Genomic DNA, 17465 nt, shown 5'->3' on the forward strand with positions numbered 1-17465 from the left:
AGCAAACGTGTTATTATTGTACCCAATTCGGGATACCATTTGCTCTAAATAGATACTAGTCATTAAAATAAGGTTAAATTAATTATTGTTTTGCACAAGTGAAATATACTAAAAGAAAAGTACTTATTTTAAACTACTAACTGGTAATTAAAATATGCAGTGCTTATAAAATATGCAGTACATAAGTGTCTTTATGCATATTGATCAGCTGACTCATTTGTTTGATAGAGCTCGAGCGAGTATATTGTAGCATTACCTTCAACAGTTAACAGTTACATTGTTACAAGTTAGAGGAAGTTCAAATCAGGAAATGAGCGAGAGAGAGAGAGAGAGAGAGAGAGAGAGAGAGAGAGAGAGAGAGGCTGATCTTGCTTGATTTCGATATTAAACGCGAACAGTACACGTTTATACAGTTTATACTTGTTTATGCTTGTTTGGACTTTCTCTAAATTTCCCTCGCGCTGCCAAATTCATAGCTCGAGGGGGGAAAGTTGCTCAGAATTTGAAGCTGCTGAAGGCACAGCGGAAGTGAGGTTTATTCTCGGTGTTGAAGAGCCGGAGTCCAGCATGAGTGAGGAGAGACCCGAGGTGGAGCTCTTCGTGAAGGTCAGTTTCCCCGCAGGCTCCTGGACAATCAGGCCTCTTTTAGACAGTCCAATACCTTCACATAATGTAATAAACCTTGCATTACTTATGTAATAAAATATTTGTAATGCAGTAATTGGCTCAAACATGATAAAATAATGTATAATGTAATAAGGTTTTTATTTATTTATTTATTATTATGGCATTACCTTATGAAATGTAAAAAAATCAAAATCCACCAGATTCATGCATTTATTGTGACTATTAGTATTTTCATTGCTGTTGATAATGTTATTAATATTTATTTTATTATTTCAGGTTTATTTGACAAGGTCAATGCACATCAATAATACATAAAAGTACTAAGTGCCAGAATTGTGCATCCCTGTACTGATGGTACAATTGTCACCCTAAAAAATATAAAAGAAATAATCTATGTATATTATAATACATACATACCCCAAAATACATTTAAATGTTATTAGCAGTAATAGTATTACAGTCAAGTCACCTTTATTTATATATAGCACTTTATACAGTACAGATTGATTGAAAGCAGCTTTAGAGCGATAAACAGGAAAGTAAGATGTTGGGCCGCCACGTGCTGCCAGCAACGCTCCAGAACCGTTCTTCCACGAGATATTCCTGCGTTTGGTGTTTGATGATGGTAGAGAGAGCGCTGTCTCACACCTCAGTCCAAAATCTCCCATATGGGCATTCAACTGGGTTGAGATCTGGTCACTGCAAAGATCATTTTATACTTAAATATTCGGAGACCCCTCATACCTATGGATGGGGGCATTGTCATTCTGGAAGAGACCACTCCTATCAGGACAGAAATGTCTCATAATATGCAAACCCAAAACAACTTTTAAATATACGCATGTATAAAGAGTACATATGCAGTATAAAGAGTAGCACAATGTCACAACTTAAAGCAAAAGATAAAAAGTCCCCTTTTAACACTAATAACTAAAATAATATTAATAAAACTAATAACAGTTTCAAACAGCAACACATGAAAGACAGTAATAAATCCACAAACAGAGAGAGAGGATGCATCTACGGTGCACATATCGTATTGTCTCGTGTGGGCCTAAGCTGTTTCCACCACGGGAAGATGGTGAAGCGAAACAGTTCGTGAAGAACCTGCGTTAGGCTTACTGCAGGACGAATTGGCTGGTAGCTTGAAAAAAAATGCAACTACACATTACTTGTTTGTTTTAATCCAGTGCATAAAACGTCAAATCTGTTTTGCAGCCATAGCAAATTAAAATGATGGAGCATGTACATTTTTATGAAAAACTTTGACTTCCCAATATAGCCTAATGTGCTCATCATTTTTTGTTAAGAGAAAATTATTAAATTTAAGTAAACTTTGTTCCACATATAGGCCTACTATAAGTTGCTACCATGTGTTTATAATGTAACAAGTGTTTCACAAAATAATCTATTAAATGCAAAAAAAGCAATTCATTTACAGTTGATTTATTACTTTATTATCTGTCATTTTAACGGTTTGGTCAACAAGTGTTGGAAGCAGGACTTGTATTTTAGCAGTGCTGAGAATATCAGCGCCTGAGTGCAGTCATTCTCAGTTCACTGTATCTGTTTATCAGTTCTGTCTAATACATCTGGTGGGAAAACCCTGGTTGTTAGTGTGAAAGCCTCCTAAATTAAAAATAAAATAAAATATACAATTTTAAATAAAATTACAAAAATGTACACATCTTTTTCAAAAGTTTGCAACCCCTGCTCTTAATGAATTATGATGCTTATTTCAGCATGAATGTCTGCACATTTTAGTTGTGTATGAGTCCCTCAATTGTCCTCAGTGTGTAAATCAAAATCATACAGTCACAGCTGGAAAGGGTTTGAATAAATAGAAGATACTGGAAAATTAAAGTGTGTGCAGAGACCTGGAGGATTTTCCTGAAGCGAGCCAGACAAACAAGAAGCTCACGAACAACTCTCACAAAACATAAAAACAGTCATGGATCGTCCAGATAATGACAAACACTGTTAAGAAACAAACATATGTAAACTTTTTAACAGGGTGAACAGTCCCTCTTATATTGTTAAAATTATTAACATTTTGCAAGTTGTGTATGAAATTCATACTTCTATATTTAAATCTTTGGCGGACCCTCAGTTTTTCTTGTGTATCACACACGTTGCCAGTACTTCAGTGTCTTCAGCGTCAATGTCTGGGTGATTTATCTTTACTCATGAAGGATTAGGATTTTTTATATACTTTATATATAACTGCCTCAGCTATTTAAACGTGTTTCCCATGTAATGTGGTTTTCAAATTACCTTGTTACTTCAACTTATCGGATTCCTAAAATTGTCCTCAACTTTTTTGAACTGTTACAGGCGTCAAAATCTTTCAAAAGCAATGCAGCTGATTAGCCAAAACCTGAAGTGTGTTGTCTTTATACTGTTTTAGTTGAATGCATGTCAGGGTAAATGTTCAGATCACTCTTAATGCTCAACGGCACTAATTATTCAGACTGCAAACTCACATTCACAGTTTGGGTGCAAGATGATTCCTGGCTGTGGCTGTTTGCTGTTCACAAAAACAACAGTCAAGTACTTTTTTGTACACAGTCTTTCAGAAAGCTGCAGTGATCCCCTCTGTGTGTGTGTGTGTGTGTGTGTGTGTGTGTGTAGGCCGGAAGCGATGGTCAGAGCATTGGGAACTGCCCGTTCTCTCAGCGGCTCTTCATGGTCCTGTGGCTGAAAGGCGTGACCTTTAATGTGACCACCGTGGACATGAAGAGGTGGGTGTTTCTGTTTTCAAAACTCAAGTAAGTGAAACCTAGAATGCTACTGTTTCAGACCAGTAGAATGCTACATTGTGGACACTGTACTCCAAAAATAAAAACTGGTGGTCCAATCAAAAAAAGACATTTCCATTCACACTGGAAAAATGGAAGGTCAAGTTAAGCGTATTGCATTGTGGGATTTTGCAAAAGTAGCATCTGTAAATCAAGTGGTGTGCTATTCCTCTTTCTCTGTTTTGTGAGTAGGAAGCCAGAAATTCTTAAAGATCTGGCTCCTGGGGCTCAGCCTCCTTTCCTGCTGTACGGTACAGAGGTGAAGACGGACACCAACAAGATAGAAGAGTTCCTGGAGGAAACCCTCTGCCCTCCTAAGTAGCTCTCTTCATTAACACATGCTTTATTGTGTTTGTATTTCATTCCTACATTTCACAACCGTTACATTTATCGATATCCATTTATTCATCCCTCTATCCACCACAGATATCCACGGCTGGCAGCTCGCAATCCTGAATCTAACACCGCAGGTCTGGATGTGTTCTCAAAGTTCTCCGCCTACATTAAGAATTCAAACCCGCAGATGAACGACAGTGAGTGCAAGAGTGCTGCTAACTGCTTTCATTCTTTTAGATTTGGGACCCACATCTAAAGGTCTTGGCCGCTTGAGACCACATGTATGCAACAGTGTGCAAGACTGTCCAAGGTCTGAAAAGATCAGTGCCCTTGACGCACCCTAAATCCTAAAACTGTTGAATTGGTGATTGAGTTTTGTGATTGATTGTGTTGCATCACATCCCTTTTTTTTTATGTGTAGAAATTGCTTTTCGCATTTCACCTGGTTAAGGCCTGTGCACACTAAGACGAATTTAGTGCAATAAATATTTTAATTTGAATGAACTGTAGTTAATGCGCTCAATGCAAAGTCAATGCAACTTTACATTTAAATTTTTTTTATAGAGATAAGAGTATGTATTTTTACTAACATTAAAGTGCCCCTATTATTTATTATGAAAGGTTCATATTTTGGTTTTGGGAGTCCCCAACAACAGGTTGACATGCATGCAAAGTCAAAAAACACTTTCATTGTCTTATAATATACATTTATTTTTACCTTATTTGCTCAACGACTCCCAAACTATTTGTTTTACGATTCATTTTTCCAAACCCCCCTTTGCAGGTCGCTAATCTGCGGTGATTGGTCGATTGGTCTCATTTTCATTTCATCTCGCATGTAATGCCTGATAAAGCAGTGTTTGTGCTGCTTTGTGTACAGTGTTACCGGGGAAACAGCTATTTTTACCCTCCAAAAGCAGCATCTTGTGGCAAAGAATTAATTTACATATTCATTCAGACCAACACGAAAATCAAGTTTTCCCAGGTCTGCGCGCAACAAGTGGGCGACAATATGCTAATGTTTCATGTTGACGTCAACTAGCTTGGGATTCCTTTTAAAAATGACTCATTTCAATGATTCAGAGTCTATTCTTTCTTTTGAGACACAATAGCTTTATACACAGTGCACTTTCAGATTTAAAACTTTGCAGGATGTTTTCATTCACTGTGTTACACACTGCATGAAAGGTCATTTCCAAAAATCCATAATAGGGACACTTTAAGAGTCGACTTGATGGCACTCGCAAATGGAAAAGAAATTGGACTTTATGATGTGTATCAAACTACACCAAATACAAGAGTACAGAGAGCCAGCTGATAAACATCATAAAATAAAAAAAAATTAAAAATAATGGATGTTTTAAAACATGCTTATCTTTGTTGATAAGCAGCTGTCAGAACTAGAAAAAAAGAAAAAGTATATATTATATTATACCACTGTCCTTGTGTACCGCTGTATTTCTGCTTGTCCATACTGCCACCTAATATCAGAGTGAATTGCATTTTCATTCAGCACGTCTGCTGTTTTTCTCCACATTGGTCTGAACACACAAATCTCATGTGAATATCAGATTCATGTTGGTGTGAACAGGCCACTGACATAGAAAATTATGGTTTTATAGGCTGTTATAAATAGTACAAGCCCCTACTCGAACAGGAAATACATCGTCACAGGAAAAGGAAATTGCGCCTGTCAGGTAATTTTGTGGGTTCTTGTTTAAACGAATCTGTACGAACCGTTTGCTTGTGCAGATCTGGAGAAGGGTTTGCTGAAGGCCCTGAAGAAGCTGGATGACTACCTGAGCTCTCCCCTGCCGGACGAGATCGACGAGAACAGCGCTGACGATGTCACTTCCTCCTCCCGCCCCTTCCTGGATGGTCAGGAGCTAACTCTGGCCGACTGCAACCTGCTGCCCAAGCTCCACATCGTCAAAGTGAGTAAATTCAAGTCATCACCTTTATTTATATAGCGCTTTTAATAATACAGATTGTGTCAAAGCAGCTTTACAGTATTAAATAGGAAAACAGTGTGTCAATAATGCAAAAGGACAACAGTAAACGCTCAATTTTCAGTTAAAGGCAGTTCATCATTGAATTCATTGATCAATCGTCTAGCTCAGTTCAGTTTAAATAGTATCTGTGCAATCAAGTCGACAATATCGCTGGAAATGACGTGTCCCCAACTAAGCAAGCCAGAGGCGACAGCGGCAAGGAACCAAAACTCCATCGGTGACAGAATGGAGAAAAAACCTTGGGAGAAACCAGACTCAGTCGGGGGACCAGTTCTCCTCTGACCAGATGAACCAGCAGTTCAATTCAACTGCAGCAAAGTCAGATTGTGCTGAGGACTCATCTGATTCCCGAGGTCTTGCCCTGATGGCTGTCTAGGAGATGAGGTCTTCACTGGGGATCATCTAGGTGTCCTGGCTGTAGAGGTCATCTCTAGGTGCTGATCCACCATCTGATCTGGATACAGTCTGGATCTGGGTGGCAACGGTGACCTCAGAATAAGAAAGAAACAGACTAATATTAGCGTAGATGCCATTCTTCTAACAATGTAACAAGTACATTGTGTGTTATGGGAAGTGTTCCCAGTTCCGGTTGACCTAATTAATGCAGCCTAACAATCCTTTAACAGATCTGAATTATAGAAGTGTATTAGTGTGTTATGTGTAAGCCAGGTTAAAGAGATGGAGTGAGTCAGACAGACCGATGCTTATTCAAAAGAGTTTCCGAATGCAATGCTCAGCCTCTCTTTTCTGGCTCTCAGGTGGTGTGTCAGAGGTTTCGAGGTTTCTCCATCCCTCGCTCGCTGACGTCTCTGTGGCGATACCTGGATGCGGCGTATGCCCGAGAGGAGTTCTCCTCCACCTGTCCCAGCGATGAGGAGATACACGTGGCCTACTCCTCCGTTGTGAAGGCACTCAAATAGAGAGAAGAAGGAAACACACACACACACACAGTCACACACTCATGTGCGCTATTACCAATTCTCTTTCCAGAGTGTCCTAGTGTTTCAGTTGGTTCCTGTATGTTCCTGAGGCTTTTTGCACTGGCTGAGGTCTCACTTTTTAACTAAACGTAGTCTTATGCTGCCTTCACATGCTCTCGGAATTATCGCAAATACGAGTTTCCTAGAAAAAAGTGCGCTTGAACGCCATTTGATGTCGTGTTTACCAGTGGGAAGTTCGGAAATAATTTTAATACTCAAATTCTCAAGATAGGCGGGCCTCAAACTTTAAACATGGCGCTTGGAGAAGGATTTCTGCTGTGTATGCATTATTAGTAGTTTTTGCTGCAACAGCTTCATTGCCTTGTCTTATCGTTAAAGTAGTAGGCTATTGTAATATGAAGAATCCTGCATATTGTATGTTTTATACACAGCGAAAATAGCATGTGTTTCACCAATATTCCAGAATAGAATAGAATATCTAGACTAGATATATAGGTAAAACTATACAGAGGGCTGTATGATTGAAAATATTTCCATTTTAGTCCATAAGCAACCTTAACTTGTCTACATTATGCCTTTGTTGTGAATGTGATTATAAACAATGGCATCTTCAATTCTTTCCGACAACAAAGCACCTGAACACAACAAGCTCGTAATCACGATTTCAGAAGTGGGAATTATCGAATTTCCGATAGCATGTGAAGGCAGCATTATAGTTCATATTTTTTTAAAGCAGCTGAACTGAAAGGTCAAGGTCTTTTCTGTTTATACACATACGTTACAAAATATCATCAAAAGTTTTACAGGCAGCAACAGTGGTTGTTTTTCAGTATTTTTCACTGGTTTATGGACGAGTGCATTGCTAGCAGTTAGAAGCAGGATGCTGTTGCCTCATTCCTTCCATTACTGTCCCTCTCTCTCTCTCTGAGTCATAGAGTCTGTAATGACAGCTTTCCGCTCACGGCTGCTTTGGTCGCGTACATTTCATAAACTGGTTTTCAAGCTGCTCTTTACATTCCGTTGACTGATATGTTACAAAATTATGAAGGTATCATAAAAGTACTCCAGAGGAATCGTGTGTGAAGTTCCATACATTATGTGAGAAGTAAAAACTAAAATAACTGTTGTTATTCACTGAAAATCTTTTTGATCAGTTACTGGCCCCAATCGACAGTCTCATGTTGATATGATGCATGTGCAAATTTGAGTGACTAGAATATTCTTCCATCTCTAATTATGACTGTCGACGTCCACATTTAAAACACTCTTATTTATTGTCTGCGGGGAGATTTATGAAGTATATGCACGTTTGTTGTCTTCTGAAAAAGAGGACACCAGTGACTGTAACAACTGCGGCCTTTTTTAAGTTGATTCAGCCTGTTGCTAAGATGACCTTACCAGGATATTTTACAGGATACCAGGATAGCCCTCTCCCCGTGCACTTCTGTTTTCACTTCCTCTTAACCACTCAATGGTCATTTCCAAATCTTACTCTGCACTCAAATAGACAACACAACATCAGTGCAAATATTGATTAGTGAGGATTTTATTGATTAGAGGGATGTTACAACAAAGTCATTTTCTTCCTGCATTTCTAAAATTGTTATTCAACAATACAGTTTATAATAAAGTTAAAATAAAAAAATGAAATACTGAGTACATTTTTTCTTGATCCTTCATGTTTAGATAGTTTAGGTTTAATATAATATATGTTGTTAAATTAATTCAAAGAGTAAAAAAGATTTATTTTTTACTTGAAAAATAAGTAAAAAAGGAGAAAATATTGTGTTGTGCTGTACAGGAATGGAAAAGCCTCTGGAACACAGCCTGTTCATATGAAAAATATGCATTTGTGTTTCTAGAATTAATACAAATTACTAAAAAAGTTACTGTCATTAGTATATACAGCAATAATAAAGCAAATTAGCTATTAGATTTAGAGATTGTGTGGGTTTGACCGTTTATATTTAGAAGAAGAGTTTCAGTATTGTGAGCATACATGACTCATTCTCATGAGTCTTAACTCACTGTCTCTGTCTGTGTGTGTGTGTGTGTGTGTGTGTGTGTGTGTGTGTGTGTGTGTGTGTGTGTGTGTGTGTGTGTGTGTGTGTGTGTGTGTGGTTGCAGGCACTTCCGTTCAAGCATGACGTCTGCAAGAAAGTGCGTAGATGGACAGTTTCAGTTTTGTGTGCATGTCAAATTTGAGCAGATGCATTGGTTTTAAACAGACGGTGCTGGTATGTCGTGGTGTTTCTGAATCTCTTTGTTGATGGTGTGGTAGCACCTCATGTGAGAGTAAGAGCTCCTCATCCCAGCTGGAGCAGGAGGGCCGGCCCACAGAGGCTCAGCACGGCTCCTGTCCAGCGGGGGGAGCTGAGGGGCGCAGCAGTGTTGCAGAGATCCGTGTCACAGCACTCGTTGGTGTAGTTGAAGTATATTCCTGCCGCGTGTTTCTCTCCGCTCAGGTCACACTGTGATGGCAGGGCACAGCTCCGCTCGTACAGGACAATAGACACTGACCCTGGACACACACAAACATCACGTCTCAATGCTGATGCAGGGTATCCCAATCAAGGGGCTGAGATCACAGTGTGCTTTTCACTATATTTTCAGCACCTGATTATTTAACATTGCTGATGAACATAAAGTTACCAAAAAAAACAAACTGCAAGAGGTCATGCAAAAATATTTCAGCAAACAAGAAGCTCAATGCCACATGCATGTGACACAGTTCCACCAGAACTACATGTTGTGTGAATTTACAAATGCTTCTTGGGTGACAGCTTGTTGTAAGAGTTGTAATTTACTGTCTGACTTCACAAACCTGCTGTGCCTATTCAGACAGTATAAGATTGTGGTCGCAGCTCATGTTGTGATGTTATAGCCAGACCAGAACAAAATTCTTTCCACCACCACAAATCGACTTAGAGTATTATTTTCTTCATAAATGCAGTTGAGATCAATTCTGAAATACAATACTTGACCTAATTTCAGATCTTGTTTATTACTGAATTTAACATTTATAAATTAATCTTTTCAATGTTACTTGCCTGTTTAATGACATACAGATAATATTTTTAAAACTAATCTACTTTGTCCCCTGAGCGTCATGTAAGCCTCTGTGAATTTTGGCAAGAAAAGCATACAGATACAACGTCCAGAGGTTCCAGGATTACAGGTCTTTGCCAGTCCACTGGAAAACAAAGTTTCCAGGCTGTTACAATGTGTGCTGCTTGTGAGCTTTGTGACATCTTAAAAAGACATTCAGGTGTTTCATTTCAGACAGTTATTATAAAGTAAACAGACACATTATAGTCAACAGCACATCCGCTGTATCATTATTTGAACAAGCTACAACATGCTGCATGCTGGATTATTATTGTGCCATCGACAGCCACAGGCTTTCCTGCCACACACACCTGATGAGAAATAAATCACCTGTCACTTATCCTTTTACATGTTTTTCCGATCATCTAGTTCATATGGCTAGAATGGCAATAAAGTGACAATATCAACTTTTTTGATAGTAAACACCATGCTTGCAAAACTAAACATGTTACGCAGTGTTAAATCAGGTTCTGCAAAATCAGGTCCAGGCGGCTTATTAGGGAACACCCTGTTACTCACGAGTGCAGAACTCACCTTAAAAACATCAAAGTCCTCTAATTCATATTCAAAACAAACCTTCACTATACTTTCCCACACCTTTCATCACACACACACACACGAGATATAAGTATCTTGTGTGTGAATGATGGTGTGGGAAAGTAAATCAAATCAGGATCACACAATCCCACAGTGCTGATTAATATTCTGCTGATTCATTCTTTTGCTGATTTGTTAATCAGTCAGTACAATAGTGCAGTGACTGTCTGTGCAGTGTTTGGTTCAGTTGACCTTTAACTCCTACAGCTGTGCTGGCAAGACATCGCTGGCCCGTGGGACATTCCTGGGGGAACTTCAGACAGTCCAGAGGAGAGATGGCTGGAAACATGCATGTGTAGCATCTCAAGGACAACACTGCAAGAGAGGGAGGATAGTCAGTCAACATCTCAGAATCAGCATCTGATACATAAAATGCTTAGACTAGTCTTACATGTTAGTCCTCAAATGTTTTTTTCTTTAAAGGGGTCCTGAACTGCCTCTGTTTTTATTTTGTACTGCTCTCTGAGGTCCACTTATAATGTTATCAAGTTTTTACATAAAAAAAAAACATTATTTAGAAGTAATAGTCTGTTTTCTGTGCTGTTGTTAACCCCCTCATCAGAAAGCTCTGTTTGAATAGGCGTGGAGGATTGTAGACTCTGAAGTAAACGCCCCCTGCTGTGATTGGCTAATAGTTGTGTATGATTGACAGCCTACATTCCTCACAGATGTACGCTGCTGGGATTTAGATCAAAAACACATAAATACTCATATCAATCATTCTGATAATTGTGCCTTGTATGTAAACGAATGCACAGTAAAATGAAGTGAACAAATGACCGAGTTCTTACTGACGTGGTCTGGATCTTCATTAAAAATAAAGTTCATCCACTCTTTCCTAATGTTGGGATCAGAAGGAAAGCAAAGCAAAGACTATTTCCATGGCTTGGCACTGCACTGCGTCTTGTCTTCGGAGCATCTTTATCATTTAGTTTCTACGTAGACCTGTGCATTCGCCCCTCTTGTTGGGCGGGGCTAAACAGGCAGTGATCTAGAATCAGTGGGCGGGGCTAAACAGGCAATGATCTACAATCAGTGGGCGGGGCTAAACAGGCAGTGATCTAGAAGCGGAGGCAGTGCTTAGCCACACTATTACATCACAGAGTGGCACAAGCTGTCATTTTGGCAAATTGGCTTCAATAAGCTGTTTTTAGATTAATGAGAAAGTTTTGAGATCTGAAACTTAAAGGATATTTTTATAGTACAATGACCTCTTACATGTCAAAAGATCAAGGGAATTTTGTTTTCTCAGTTCATGACCCCTTTAAAACTGGTCATAATTTAAGTTTACCTAAAAACTTACACTGGTCTAATCTGAATAGTAAGACTCACTACCCCTTGGTGAACTGCTAGTTGGTCAGACTACTTCTTAAGATGCAGTCGTAATAAACACTAAGAACCGGATTTACTAAAAACAAAAAGGCAAATTAGCGTGAGAGAGCAGTCTCATAAAAGTGCTGACGGGAGTGGAAAGTTATTTACTGAGAACGCAGATGTAATTTCCATAATGACCAATGCAAAACCAAGAGCAGCGCATATGTTTAGATAATGTCTTCCTCTGGCATTCCAAATAAATTCATTCTCTCCCTTCTATCGCGCTCTCTGTCCTCTGAGGCGCCTCCTCCTGGCATCAACAATCACAGCCATGTCAAGCGCAAAATGGGTTAACACAGGCTTTTGGGTGGTGAATAACGGAGCAAATACCAGTGAATGGAAACCTTGGAAATACTCTCCTGAAAGGGCGTCTGAATGGACTTCTACAATCTGAACTTCTACAAATGCATATGCAATTAGGTCAGCCACACAGATGTGTACAGGCCTTTGCATCGCTAATTTTTCACTGCACGTATTTAGTAAATCCTGAAAGTAGTTTTTTTACACCAAAAGAGGATTTGCACTGGCACAAGCTCTTAGAAAATCTGGCCCTAAATTTATGCAACTGGCCCCTGGTGTCAGAGCAGTGGTGCAGAGGTCTGTGTGCCCCATTAACACATGGGGAGCAAGGTTTGAGTCCTGATCACCCTTCCTCAACCATGCTTTTGTGTCTACACCTTTTTTAGCTAAAATCAAAGGTTTGAGAGCCAAAGTAGAGGAGACCTGGGGTCACATGTAGTTTAAAAAAGTCCTAATTCTTCTAGAGGACACTAGATCTGAATAGTCACATGGTATTGAAATCTTTAGCAATTGTTATGGAATAGAGTTGTGCATGATTCATTCTAAACATTAAGAAGATACTGATGAAGTTAGGAATATATCCAAATCTTAGTCTGTACTCTCATTCATTAGGCCTTGGATGGCAAAAACTCAAAGTGATGCTTTTTATAATTAGAAAACAGCTCCAGCTTAAAGCAAATCACTGCTGAGATCTTACCTACATTCAGCACTACACCAACCAAGCACATCGTCTTCAGAGAGGCGACATAAAAATGATAAGTATCACAAGTTTCTTAGGTTGAATGAAGAATAATCTCAGTTTAGATACATCCTACCTGCTAAAGGCAGACAGCCGATGAGGATGAGGAGGAATGCTTTAGATTTCATCATGATGGTGCGTCTCCCTCTGATCGCCAAAAAGCCAGGAGCGTCAACCTTTCCTATTCTTCTAGATCAAATTGAGCATTTTCCCTTTCCTATGATGGAGTCAGAATCTAAATGCATGCCACTATGAAACTCCCACAGCTTTTGGTTTGCTGTTGTCTAGAGCTGAAATCACAATGGGATTGTGGTGGGCTTTGACTGGCTTGGACTCCACCCTGGTGGTTTATTTGATTTAGTGGCGATCACTTGAGAACTGAACTGGAGTTAGGGCCTAAATTAAAGGCCAATTCACACTGCACCAACAGACACAGATCCAACAAGACCCCGCAAACGCAGATTCAACATGATCAATCAACGAAAACAAACACTAATCAGACAAAGCCCAGCATACGTCTGCGTCTGTGTGACCTAGCCGTTAGAAAACACAGAACATCTGACATCTTTTTTTTATGACAGGAAAATTATACATTTTCATAATTGTTATAATGAGGTGCCGCCACTATAGCAGTGTATATGTGTATTTGTGAGCACAACAACGAACAAATGCACAGCCTGTTTGTTCCAAATTACAGGCATGCAGCGCAGCAGGGAAATCAAATGACAGCAACCTTGTGACACACAGTCACGATAAACCGTTTACTAGTGATTATGCCAGAGCAGAGGCACCCAAACACACACAGACACAGCAAGAAGATATTTCAGAGTCGCCTCTGTTGGACTGACACTGCTCACTCCCAACAGAATCAAGCACATACATGTGGAGCCAAAGAGGACATGACTGTATGGCGGATGTGAGGCTGTTTGCTGGTTTTGCTTGAGAAGCGAGGGATGGACAGATGGTCTGTTCTTTAATCCCGTCTGTCCTCTGTTAGTCTCTATCTCGATCTGTTGCTCCATTCCCCTGAAGTCATGTCTGTCTGTGTATCAGTGGCCTCATGTCCTGGGCCTAAACGCTCCTTCAGATCCTAAACACAAACAAGAAAACACCTACTATAGTGAGTGCACTGCTGTACTACTACTGACAAATCCTAACCTTTATCTCTGTGGCGAAATCACAGGCAGCGATTCATTTTTAAAGATTTGTTAAAGTGAAAACATTTTTAAATGATCAGCGGAAAATAGTGCTGTTGAGATATTTGATGCCTCACGACTTAAGAAGCAGATTCAGACCCACAGCATGACTTACTTATATATTGCTTTTATTGCTTCAGCAATCAATAAACAAGAAGTTAGTGATGGGAGAAACAAAGCTTCGCAAACTGATTAAGTTTTTCGAAGCGCTTGAAACACCACAAACTTAAACATGCATAGAAAATGATTTACACACCGAATGCAAATGTTTTATTGAAAGGGATTCACGAGTTCGCCTCAAGCTCGTTAAGGCAGGATGCATTCCGATTGGCTGTCAATGTTTTTAATCATTCATTAGCTGGGAAAATTTGCTTTGAAAGTGAATCCAATGATATTGTTCCTCTGTGCCATTATCATTATAGTTGTGGTGTGGACTCAGCTGTTCTTTAAAATTTAGAATTATTTTTAAAACCGTATCGTTAACGTTATAGTTATCATTATCATTATTGTCCTTGGTGTTTTGTAACAGACCTTAAGTCACTAGATGCCACCTTCTGGCACAATGATGTAACCAGCAGAAAAATATTTTACCTAAATCTCCAAAATCAGCATCAGCCTATCTGAAATGTGCAAACACAAAGAAGTGGAGTGATGCAAACAGTAAAATGTCCTGTTGCTATTGGACTGAATCAGCACCAGTGCTATCCTGTTGTGTATATTACAGCGTTTTCAATGACTGACTCATTTCATTGAAGGTCCTATAAAATTGCCTTACTGGGTGCAGTTTTATTTACCGCAGGGTTTTTCAGATCTTCCCAGCGCTGCACATCGTGGATGTTTCCCTTCTCAGACAATCCTAGATCAGTGCTGGAGAGGCTCTGAGTTTGAAAACCACTGTTTAACTGCATTTTCTTCTGAAATAGGGTGAGACACAGCGAAGGGCTAAGGATTAATTAAACTATAGGATTTGGTTTACTTCACAGCCATGAACCAATTTTCTGTAGGTTGCTGTTTGTCAGTGGCAGCTAATATTACAGGGAGTGCTATTCATTCATGAGAGATTTTTATTGTAGATTTTATTGTACAAATTTAGACACACCCACAAGTGCCTGAGAGAGCATTCTAGTCAGATATTCAGGGAGAGTAAATGTGAAGATACACGGAGACATGTTGGTGTGTATCATCCCCTTAAGACTGGAAATTTGAAATGTGTTATCTGCCAAATGCTTTCTTATCAGCTTAGATGTACACCCTATACACAAGAACCCACATACGAATTTCATGTGGTCTATAAACGTTTACCAATTCCTAAAACCCACCCATTCCATGTATGAGGACTGATGAAGCACAAATAATGCTTCATGCACAGTATTGAGTGAGAAAACTTTTTACACAAAGTGTTGTGTATTTAGGACCCTCAGAGTTTCCATTAATTATCTAGACTGTGGCGACCCGTATAATAATGTCACAGATTCTTTATGTACCAAACATGTTTTTGATCTCCAAAATTGTGTTTTGTGACATTTTGGCAAAGCAACTTTTAGTCGAAATCATAATAAAATAAACTTTAAAAAAGACAACCATGAAATCATGTAGGCCTACTTTTTAGAGTTAGATTTTACTCTAATGACAAAAATGTACTGTAACTTTGTAGCACTGGCTGATGTAATTCTTGTTACTTCATTTTAGTGCAATAGACGTTAATAAATGCACAGTTTTCTCCAAGGGCATTGTTAGACTCTTTTACTGGGGCATGAGCGATGCTCCGTTCGTTTTAACATCTGTTCATCTTGCTTGCTCTGATATCAGATCCAAAGAACTTGTTTCCTTCCATAGCCTAGTACTTTTTATTAAGTAGTATGGTAAGAATCTATGACAGTACTAATTGATTTCCCTTCATGGCAGTTTTTTCAGCATGTCATAAGACTGCTCTGTCATAAGACACAGATGCACAATAAATGTAATAAATGTGGACTGAGATTATCACAACTAAAAGATGTTTGAGTCCACTTTAAAGTTCAGCAGCGGTGTTTCCTCCAAGGGCCCAAAGGAGGCAATACCTCCTCATACAATTGGACGACAAAATAATCCATAGCACAAAAAGAAAACAATGCAAATATTACAAAATATGACATTAAAAAGTGTATAAAGCACTTGCTTTTCTAAAGTGACAGCAGAGGGTAAGATTACAGAACAATAAGTACAAAAAACACAGGACAAAGGCAGGAGAAATGTAATGTATTTTAAGTACTTATTTTTCCTGCTGGGTTTGGCGGGGGTAATAGAGAATGAATGGGAGAAAGTCATGTGAGAGGAGGGAATGCCTCCATTGTGTTATGATTGAGTGAGTTATGATTTGAGTGAGCTCTTATCACATTATAGTCCTTCACGTCCGCTGCGATCTCAAAACTCTGGTCATTTGATAATACCTAGAATATCAAAATCAACTGCTGGCAGGAGATCATTTTCCTATTTAGCTCCCAAACTCTGGAACAATCTACCTAACACTGTTCGGGAAGCAGACACACTGTCAGTTTAAATCTAGATTAAAGACCCATCTCTTTAACCTGGCTTACACATAATATCACATTTCTATAATTAAAATCTGTTAAAGGATTGTTAGGCTGCATTAATTAGGTCAACCGGAACCGGGAACACTTCCCAAAACACCTGATGTACTTGTTACATTGTTAGAAGAATGGCATCTACGCTAATATTAGTCTGTTTCTTTATTCCGAGATCACTTATAGGATAGGCTTTCCTATAGCTCAAATGGTAGAGCATGGCGCTAGCAACACCAAGATCATGGGTTCGATTCCCAGGGAAAGCAAGAGCTGATAAAATGTAAAAACTGTAACTTGAATGCAGTGTAAGTCGCTTTGGATAAAAGCGTCTGCTAAATGCATAAATGTAGATGTAAATCACCGTAGCCACCCAGATCCAGTCTGTATCCAGATCAGATGGTGGATCAGCACCTAGAGATGACCTCTACAGCCAGGACACCTAGATGAGCCCCAGAGACTGATCCCCAGTGAAGACCCTGTCTCCAAGACGGCCATCCGGACAAGACCACAGGAACCAGATGAGTCCTTTGCACAATCTGATTCTGCTTCAGCCTAGATTTAAACTGCTGATTTAGTCTGGCCAGAGGAGAATGACACTATTTCGACAAATTATTTCCCCGTCTAAATACTGTAACGCTGATATAAGGCCACCCAGCTTTATATCAAGCCGATGTAAAGCTGCTTTGACACAATCTGCATTGTTAAAAGTGCTATACAAATAATAGTGACTTGACTTGACTTATGATTGGTTCATGCCATATATCCCTCCTTCTTGAACAGTCTGAATGAACAAAATGATGGTGTTACAGGAAAAACTCCAATTAAAAAGTAAGTGAATATCAAAATAAAACTGAAAATGACTTACAACATTGT

The 17465-nt window shown here is 39.2% G+C and overlaps 2 protein-coding genes across 5 annotated transcripts; one reads left to right on the forward strand and one right to left on the reverse strand.

Moving 5' to 3' along the window:
- Positions 1 to 318: 318 nt before the first annotated feature.
- On the forward strand, positions 319 to 8347 carry LOC306847247 (chloride intracellular channel protein 1-like). Of its 4 annotated transcripts, none has more exons than XM_079381091.1 (7): positions 319 to 606; positions 3259 to 3368; positions 3618 to 3743; positions 3852 to 3958; positions 5514 to 5695; positions 6532 to 6675; positions 7410 to 8347. In XM_079381091.1, the coding sequence occupies exons 1-7, from the start codon at positions 427 to 429 to the stop codon at positions 7428 to 7430; spliced, it is 870 nt and encodes a 289-aa protein (XP_079237217.1). In that variant the 5' UTR covers positions 319 to 426; the 3' UTR covers positions 7431 to 8347. The 4 variants fall into 4 exon arrangements, 3 of the variants coding, with proteins under 3 accessions (XP_079237217.1, XP_079237219.1, XP_079237218.1); XR_013782136.1 differs by having other exon boundaries at positions 323 to 606; positions 6532 to 6842; positions 7419 to 8347; XM_079381093.1 differs by lacking the exon at positions 6532 to 6675 and having other exon boundaries at positions 5514 to 5547; positions 7419 to 8347.
- On the reverse strand, positions 8247 to 13124 carry LOC306847256 (uncharacterized protein). The gene is made up of 3 exons (XM_079381104.1): positions 12909 to 13124; positions 10612 to 10734; positions 8247 to 9235 (listed from the first exon to the last, which is right to left on the reverse strand). Exons 1-3 carry the CDS (start codon positions 12961 to 12963, stop codon positions 9021 to 9023), a joined length of 393 nt encoding a protein of 130 aa, XP_079237230.1. The 5' UTR covers positions 12964 to 13124; the 3' UTR covers positions 8247 to 9020.
- Positions 13125 to 17465: the final 4341 nt, after the last annotated feature.

The sequence above is a fragment of the Barbus barbus genome (genome assembly GCF_936440315.1).
Source record: "Barbus barbus genome assembly, chromosome: 27".
Lineage (NCBI taxonomy): Eukaryota > Metazoa > Chordata > Actinopteri > Cypriniformes > Cyprinidae > Barbus > Barbus barbus.

Excerpts from the sequence above, each read along its gene's own strand:
- LOC306847256 (XM_079381104.1), bottom strand. The coding sequence starts at position 12,963 with ATGATGAAATCTAAAGCATTCCTCCTCATCCTCATCGGCTGTCTGCCT. Across the intron at positions 10,735-12,908 it reads CGGCTGTCTGCCTTTAGCAG|TGTTGTCCTTGAGATGCTAC; the intron begins GTAGGATGTATC and ends CCTCTCTTGCAG. Across the intron at positions 9,236-10,611 it reads CACAGCTGTAGGAGTTAAAG|GGTCAGTGTCTATTGTCCTG; the intron begins GTCAACTGAACC and ends GTGTGTGTCCAG.
- LOC306847247 (XM_079381091.1), top strand. The coding sequence starts at position 427 with ATGCTTGTTTGGACTTTCTCTAAATTTCCCTCGCGCTGCCAAATTCAT. Across the intron at positions 607-3,258 it reads AGGTGGAGCTCTTCGTGAAG|GCCGGAAGCGATGGTCAGAG; the intron begins GTCAGTTTCCCC and ends GTGTGTGTGTAG. Across the intron at positions 3,369-3,617 it reads ACCACCGTGGACATGAAGAG|GAAGCCAGAAATTCTTAAAG; the intron begins GTGGGTGTTTCT and ends TTTTGTGAGTAG.